The 8,239-nt window shown below is 70.3% G+C and overlaps 1 protein-coding gene across 1 annotated transcript; it reads left to right on the forward strand.

Annotated features, from left to right (window-relative positions):
* Positions 1-338: 338 nt before the first annotated feature.
* OLFML2A (olfactomedin like 2A) lies at positions 339-7,932 on the forward strand. The gene is made up of 8 exons (XM_084298857.1): positions 339-485; positions 4,583-4,846; positions 5,028-5,135; positions 5,290-5,475; positions 5,564-5,822; positions 5,903-6,124; positions 6,290-6,475; positions 6,673-7,932. Exons 1-8 carry the CDS (start codon positions 420-422, stop codon positions 7,272-7,274), a joined length of 1,893 nt encoding a protein of 630 aa, XP_084154983.1. The 5' UTR covers positions 339-419; the 3' UTR covers positions 7,275-7,932.
* Positions 7,933-8,239: the final 307 nt, after the last annotated feature.

Below are 8,239 nucleotides of genomic sequence, written 5' to 3' on the forward strand. Positions count from 1 at the left end.
CGGGCGCTGCTGACAGCCGCGGCCACCGCCGCTCGGCCGCCACGCCCCCCCCGCGCGGGGCACCACGGGAAACGTAGTCCCGCCGCCCCCCAGCAAGCCCCGCCCATTGGGTGTGGAGGCCACGCCCCTTCCCCATGGCCACGCCCCCTCTGCGAGTGGCCCCGCCCCGCCCCGCGCCGGTGCCCCGGGAGCCGCGGGGCGCCAGGGGGCAGCCGCCGGCAGCGGGCAGCGGGGGCAGCCCCAGGGCACGGCGCTGCGGGCGAGGCGCTGCCGGCACCGGGGCGGGCACCGGGCACCCGGCGGCGCCGCTCGTGGGGCCGGGGCCGGGCCGGGGCGGGGCGGGCGGTCCCGCGGCTCCTCCCCGCCGCCGGTCCGGGCGGAGCGGGCGCTCGGTGCGGGCGCTCGGCGCCGCTCTCGCCATGCGGGCGCTGCTGCTCCCGGCGCTGCTGCTCCCGGCGCTGGCCGCGGCGCGCGGCGGCAGCACGGTAAGGACCCGCCGGGACCGGCACCGGGACAGGGACAGGGACCGAGCTCGGGACGGGACCCCCGGGGCGGGCACCGGGGGGCGAGCGGGGCGCTGCGCTCAGGAGCGAGCCTCGGGGGCAGCCCCGGCCAGGCGGGAGCGCGGCGGACAGGAGGAGAGGGGCGGCGGAACCGGAGCCCGAGCCGGGAGCGGCCCCGGGACGGAGCGGGGCCGGCAGCAGACGGTGCCCGGAGCGGCCCCGGGGCAGGAAGGGCGGTGCGGGGCCGGGACGTGCCCGGGCACCCGGTGCGCAACGCCCCGCTCCGGGATCCGCGGGCGGAGCTCCCCGCGGTGCCCCCCGGGGCTGAGCGCAGGGAGGAGGAGGAGGAGGAGGAGGAGGAGGAGGAAGGTGAGGGTGAGGGTGCCGCGGGTGCCCTGCCCTGCCCTGGCACCGCCGCCTTCCAGGCGCTGCAGGCGAGGAGCGCGGCACGGCAGCGAGCCTGGCGCTGAGCGGTGTCCCTGCGGGACGGGACAGGTCCCCTGGCACAGGGCACAGAACGGCTCAGGAGCGGCCGGGCTCGTTGTCAGGGGCTCTGTCAGAGGCCCTGCCTCCTCCAAACGCTGGCACCAACTCAGAGCTCGCACGAACGCTTTTGCAAGAGGTCCCAGAAGCTCAGCGGCGCTGGGATCACCCCCCTTGGAGAGCTGGGAGCGAGGACGCCCTCGGCACGGCGCAGGGATGCTCTCGCCTGCCGGCAGCCAGCACACAGCCCGGCGCTGCCGCCGCCCCCAGAACGCTTCTGGGGGAGCCACGGGTGGGGGTCCCCCGGCCTGGGGCAGGAGCCGCCTCGTGCCCCCGGTGCACGGGGCTGGGGCTGAGCGCGGGGCCAGGCAGGGCTCTGCAGGTTCAGCGCCGCGGGCGATGCTCGGAGGCAGCGACCTTCACGGAGCGGGCTGCGCGGGGACCTTTTTTTTAAGACTTCCTTGTTTATTGCCTTTTGTGTATAAATAGAACATATGGTTCCTGTTTAAGGAAGCCATTTAAAAGGCAGAGCGGGGTTTAATGTTACCGCCCGGGTGCAGGCAGGCGCGGTGCCCTGGCTGCTGCTCAGAGGTGCGTGCACCGCCGGGCTTGCCGCAACCCCAGCGCCCGCTCTCACCCTCAGTCTGGGGCGAGCGGCTCTCGCTGCTGCCGACCCCTGCGAGACCAAAGGGCGGTGGGCACGCTGCCCCGAGCAGGGGCTGCTGCTGAAACGCGGCCAGGAGATCCCTCAGTCTCTGGGTTTAGGGGTGGCTGCCTCTTGGTGCCGCGGGGGAGCCTTGGTTTGCTCAGCCCCCCGCGCAGTGTAAACAACCCGCAGCGGCTACGGGCGAGCTCGCTGCGCACGGCCCCGGCCCGCACGCCCCACCTAAGCGCGACGCTGGGGCCTCCGCGCGAGGCCGATCCTCCCTGGAGCAGCGCTGCCAAGTGCGAGGGGAGGGAACGCGCCGCCCGCCGCCGCCTGCTCCCACGGGAACCAGCCTCCGGCACGAGGAGCTGGAGCCGTGCCGCGCGGAAGGTGCTGGTGCGGGCAGGACGGCAGCGTGCTCACAGGGCTCGGCCGTGGGTTGGTCTCGGGGTGCTGGTGGGCAGGGGGAGCCCTGCACGGGCTGTGCCAGCAGCGCTGCGCTTCCAGCCCCTTGGCACAGCCCTCGTGGGGCTGGCACCGCGACGCACGTGCACACAGGGACCTCGCGCAGCCCCCTGGGTGTGGAAGGCTGAGGCTGGCGGCCGGGCTCCGAACCTTCCTGCCCGTTTGCACGAGCACAGGCACTGCCGTGGGGAGGTCGGAGGGAGCCAGGGGCGAGCGCAGGAGCTTGGGGACGCGGTGTTTGCCCAGGAGGATCCTGCTCCCCGCACTGCCCTGCCCATCCCCATCCCCGTCCCATCCCGCCAGCCCTCTGCCACCGCTGCCCGCGGCACCCTGCCGAGCGGTTTATGAGATCCTGTTAAATTTACAGCGCTCCCCAGCAGCCTGTTTTCCTCCCAGCTGGTGAGACCTTCGTTTCCCTATGAAAAGGGAGAGGGTTTTTTTGAAATGCAAAACGTAGGGAGGCTTCGCAGCAGCTTTGGGAAGGAAAACCCCCAGCTCCCGGGGCCGGGGGAGCCGCTGGGACTGGGGCCCGACTGGGAGATCAGTGGCCGAGGGAGCGCAGCTCCCTGCTTGCCGGTCCTGGGCCACCGCCAGCCCCGCGGTGCTGCCTGCAGGCTGTGCCTCTGCCCTTTCCCACGCCGCGCTGTGCTCCCGGGGGGGCGGAGGAAGGCAGGGGAAGAGTTAACCTCGGCTCCCAGCCCTGCCACCGTTTGGTTTCCCAGGGTGAGCCAGGCTGGCCCTGGCTGCGGAGCCCTCCTGCCCCCAGGCCCCCGGCGCTGCCTCTCCCAGCCTCGTGGTGCGCGGAGCAGGAGGGACCCCAGAGCAGGGCGGTCTCCACCAGGACCCTTCCCCAGCTCCCCAGGGCTCCCACAGACCCAGCGAGGTGGGGGTCCCTGCGCTGCCCCCGAGGCTGTGGGGACGGGCTGAGCCCACCCACGGGCTTCTCCTGGCTGTGGGGGGCTGACGCCGGCAGTGCCGGTGCCCACGCGTGGCGCCTGTCCCAGCCCCAGGAGCCGAGCCCCAGCTGCCCCCCGTCACCCGGGGGTTCTCGGAGCCTCCAAGCAGCTCTGCATTTCCTCATTAATCAAGGGGCTCGTTAGGGCACTGGCAGAAAAATGCCAGGGTTTGTGTGTGCAAGGTGTGGCTGGCGGCAGGGAAGCCCGGTGGGCAGGGAGAGGTTCCCTGTGGCTGCAGCCGGCTGCCCTCGGGGGGGCTGCCAGGAGCCATGGGGCGTCCCCTGCCCCCGGGCTGCGACCCCGCAGGGAGCTGAGCCCCGCGTCCCCACCGCTGTCCTGCGATGTGACCGAGGGCACGTCCACAAACGGGCAGGTGCCAGCCAGCAGTGAGCAGCATGGCCATGACCACGGGTGCTCTCCTTCCCTGTTACCCCCAGGCACGGGGGCGTTTTCCCAGGACAGGTCCCCCCGGGAAGTCCCTGGCTTGCTGCAGCCTCCCACTGCCCCAGATCTCCGGGGGAAGGCAGCCTGCAGCACACACAAGCTGCTTTTTTCCAGCTCAGCAGCGTGGCCAAAGCCAGGCTGGGACATGGGTTTTCACACAGATGGGTGTGAGAGGGAACAAGCAGCTCTGCTGGCGTCACTGCTGCCGGCCGCTGCCCCGGGCTGGAGAAGCCTCCGCAGCAGCTGCTCGGCTGCGGCTCCCGGCCCTGCTCCCACCACTGCTCCTGACCGGAGCACGAGGAGCACGGGACGGGCTGGCAGCTGCCCACCACCAGGCAGCGGTGCCCCTGCCATTGGGATGTGCAGCACAGCGGCTCCGGGGAGCAGGAGCAGCCTCGTGCCACGGTGCAGCCACCCCTGGGCAGGACAGCGGGTGCTGGGTGACACGCGGCCGTGCCCACCCGGCCCGCCAAGCCTGCTGCACTGGGGGCTTTGTTCCCAAGCACAGCCGGGGAGAGAGCAGTTCCTTATCTGGAAAAAACAGCAGAAAAGCACCCCGGGCTCTTGCGTGAGTCAGGGCCATGTGTGGAAACAAGGGAGTCCTTGACTGGGCCTGAGGCCATCGCGGGAGCCGTCCCCGTCTGGAGGGGCTGAGCTCACCCCGAGGTGGCTGCGTCTCGTCACGAACAATCGTCCCTGTGTGGGCTCGGGGTGTGCAAGCAGCCCCCCCCCAGCCATGCTGCAGGCACGCGAGGATGGAGGCGCTGCTGGCTCCTCTCAGCGCTGCTCACCCAGGTCCTGCCGGCAGCTGGGAAATGGCAGCAGGAACCAGCCCCGTGTCCCCAGGGCACGAGAGGGTCTGGCTGCCCCGGGGGTGGGAGGCTGCTCAGGTTTTGTCACCATCACCATCAGCTGGGTGCAGAGAGGAGAGACAGGGTGGCAGGGCTGCGCCACGCCCCATGCTCCCAGGGCACGGCCAGGAGCCCCTGGGGAGGGGGAAACGCAGCAGAGCCTGGGGCTGCAGCGGGCGGGAGGCTCGGTGGCGGCGGGTGGCCCCATGGGACCCCCGGCACTGTCCCCCGCAGGCACTGGGTGAGGCAGACCAGGTGCGGATGACCTCGGAGGGCTCCGACTGCCGCTGCAAGTGCATCCTGCGGCCGCTCAGCAAGGACGCCTGCAGTCGCGTCAGGGACGGCAGCGCGCGGGTGGAGGACTTCTACACGGTGGAGACGGTGAGCTCGGGGGCCGACTGCAAGTGCTCCTGCACCGCGCCCCCCTCCTCGCTCAACCCCTGCGAGAACGAGTGGAAGATGGAGAAGCTGAAGAAGCAGGCGCCCGAGCTCTTCAAGGTACCTGCGGGCCTGGTGGGATGCGGCTGCGGGGCAGGGCCCCCACCCCATGCAGCAGCAGACCCCTGGGGGGGCAGCAGTGTGGTCCCAGCGCTGCAGCCACAGCAGGGAAGGGGATCCGTGGGGCACCCCATGGGTGCTGCCCCATGGCCCCTGCCCCAGCCTGGCTCTCCCTCTGCAGCTGCAGTCCATGGTGGACCTGCTGGAGGGGACGCTCTACAGCATGGACCTGATGAAGGTGCACTCCTACATCAGCAAGGTGGTCGCCCAGATGAACACGCTGGAGGAGGTGAGTGAGCGCCGGGGCACCCTCCCCACCGCATGCTGACAGGCAGCCCCGCAGCGCCCTCGACGTGTGGCCTGGCCCCATCCGGGTGCTTGGGACTTTTGGGGGTGCTGTGGGCTCCCCCAGCAGGGTTCCCCTCATCCTCCCCTCCCTGCAGACCATCAAGACCAACCTGAGCAGGGAGAACGACTTCATGAAGCAGAGCGTGCTGCACCTCACCGACCAGATGAGACGCTACGAGAACTACTCCGACATCATGATCAGCATCAAGAAGGAGATCTCCAACCTGGGCTACCAGCTGCTGCAGAAGGACGCTGCTGCGGTCCCTGACAGCAAGGCACAGGTACCCGACCCCTCTCCGGGCTGTCCCGTGGTGCTGCAGCTCCTGGGACTGCAGCAGGGCCGGAGGGGTCTGACCGGGGCTCCCCCAGGACACGGCGGGCGGCCGCGGGAAGGAGGCCGCGCGGTTCCCCAGTCCCCGCAAGGCGCTGGCGGACAGGGCGGCTGCACGAGCACCCAAGGAGAAGCCGCTCAAGCCCGAGAAGCCCAAGAAGGAAAACGCAAAGCGAGGGGGCTCGCAGCCCACCGCCAAGCCCAAGCCGCCTGCGCAGCAGCAGACCGTGGTCCGGGGCATCACCTACTACAAGGCCGGGCAGGCGGAGGAGGCGCAGGGGGCGGCCGGCAGCCGCGGTGAGTGCAGGGCCGTTCTGTGGGGCGGGGGCCAGGGGCTGTCGCTGCCGGCACACTGAGCCCCCCCTGTGTCCCCACAGAGAGCACCGCCAGGGGGGCGGCTGTGCCTGAGCGGCAGGAGGAGAGGGACCCCACGCCCCCCCCGGCCGAGAGCACCCCATCCCGTCCCAGCGCACGGGCAGAGACCACCGTGCCCAGCACCACGGCTGCGCCCAGCACCGCCCTGGCCCCTCGCACCGCCGCCCGCAGCCCCCCCGGGGACGGGGCTGACAGCACCAGTGGCCCCGAAGTGCCCAACAGAGGTGAGTGAGCATGGCCACGCTGCGGGGAGGGGGCACAGGGGGCACCCATGGCACCCGTCCTGGCTCCTGAGGACTGGTGGCCCAGCTCCTGGCCCTGCAAGGACTGAGCCTTCCTCCTCCTCTTCTTCCTCCTCCTCTTCTTGCTCCTCCTCCTCCCTCCCGCAGTGAAGGAGGTGGAGTGCGAAGGCACCATCAAGTCGGTGGAGCCCCCCACGGAGCACCACAGCTACGGGCGCAACGAGGGGGCCTGGATGAAGGACCCGGCGGCCAAGGATGACCGCATCTACGTCACCAACTACTACTACGGCAACAGCCTGGTGGAGTTCAGGAGCCTGGACAACTTCAAGCAGGGTGAGGCCGGTGGCAGGGGGGGGCCTCGCTTCCTGCCGGGCGCTGTGCCAGGCCCTGGGCGCTGCCTCCCCGCGTGGGGAGCGGACGGGGACCTGCCCCTGGTTCCCTGTGCCTGGCGTCCTGCCCGGCACCAGGGAGCTCAGGGGGCGAGGGGCCGGGGCCTCCCGGAGCTCTCAACACCTCCCGCCCGCCCGCAGGCCGCTGGAGCAACCTCTACAAGCTGCCCTACAACTGGATCGGCACCGGGCACGTGGTGTACCGGGGCGCCTTCTACTACAACCGTGCCTTCACCAAGAACATCATCAAGTACGACCTGAAGGAGCGTTACGTGGCCGGCTGGGCGCTGCTCCACGACGTGGTGTACGAGGACACGACGCCCTGGAAGTGGAGGGGGCACTCGGACATCGACTTCGCGGTGGATGAGAGCGGGCTCTGGGTCATCTACCCCTCAGTGGACTACGACTACTCGCAGCAGGAGGTGATCGTCCTGAGCCGCCTCGACCCCGGGGACCTGTCGGTGCGCAGGGAGACCACCTGGAAGACGGGGCTGAAGCGCAACGCCTACGGGAACTGCTTCATCATCTGCGGCATCCTGTACGCCGTGGACACCTACAACCAGAAGGAAGGGCAGATCTCCTACGCCTTCGACACGCACACGGACACAGAGGCGGAGCTCCGGCTGCCTTTCCTCAACGAGTACGCCTTCACCACACAGGTCGACTACAACCCCAAAGAGAAGGTGCTCTACGCCTGGGACAACGGCCATCAGATGACCTACAGGCTCCACTTCGTGGTCTGAGCGCCCGGCCGGGCACCCGGCAGCAGCCTGGCACCGGCACCCAAGCTGGGCTGAGGCCACGGGAAGGGCCCGGTTCCCCCCGGGGCTCTCCCAGCCAGCAGCCACCGGCAGGGCCGAGCTGTCAGGGCCCCGTGGTGCAGGGAGCGCCCCGGGGACACCCCCACGACGCGGTGGCTGCCGGGGCTGCGGGGCCGGGTGCCACCACCGTCGGCTCAGCCAGCACTGCCTGCTGGAGGCCCCAGGGCTGCGGCAGGGCACGGGGCAGCCCCGCACCTCTCCCACCCCAAGGCGCTGTGCACGGCCTGGCCCCGTGCCCGCTGCAGCCGTTGGTGCCCTTAGCACCCCCAGGACCTTGTCCTGCAGGGTGGGTGCAGCTGGGGCGCTGCCTCGCCGGCAGGAACAGCCACTGATTGCTATTTTAGAAGATGCAAATAAGATGCCTATGCTTTTGCAATTCATAGCTTGTTATTTAAATGCATTCACAGGAGGCGTGCGCTGGCACGGAGCAGCCTGTCTGCAGCACTGGTGTGTCCTGTGCCCAGCACCACGCGGGGAGGGGGCGCGTGGCCCTCGTGCACTCCTCCCAAGGCAGGGCGAGGGCCCAGGATTGCTTGGCTTGGTTTCTGTCATTTTAGAAGTGAACAGTATTAAAAAGTAACAGACGTAAAACCAGACTGTGTGCCTCCGTCCTTTCTCCTGAAGCAGGGACAGGGAGGTGTGGGTGCTCGCGGTCCTGCTGGGGGTGCGCCCATCCCACGGCCGGGTGTGGGGCTGCCTGCATGCATGGGGGCTGCTCCCTGCACACGCTGCCTGTGCCGAGGAGGGCACCGTGCTGCCATGCTGCTCGTTCCCACCTGCTGGCAGGGGGGCTCAGCCCACCCCAGCCTGGCCCTGTGGGGCCCCAGGGTGGACACTGAGGGCTCAGCACCCGGCGTGGCCACGGCTGCGTCCCGCGGGCCCCTGCC

This window comes from Netta rufina (assembly GCF_964035555.1).
Source record: "Netta rufina genome assembly, chromosome: 20".
NCBI classification, from domain to species: Eukaryota; Metazoa; Chordata; class Aves; order Anseriformes; family Anatidae; genus Netta; species Netta rufina.

Excerpts from the sequence above, each read along its gene's own strand:
- OLFML2A (XM_084298857.1), top strand. The coding sequence starts at position 420 with ATGCGGGCGCTGCTGCTCCCGGCGCTGCTGCTCCCGGCGCTGGCCGCG. Across the intron at positions 5,136-5,289 it reads AGATGAACACGCTGGAGGAG|ACCATCAAGACCAACCTGAG; the intron begins GTGAGTGAGCGC and ends CCCTCCCTGCAG. Across the intron at positions 5,823-5,902 it reads GGGGGCGGCCGGCAGCCGCG|AGAGCACCGCCAGGGGGGCG; the intron begins GTGAGTGCAGGG and ends GTGTCCCCACAG.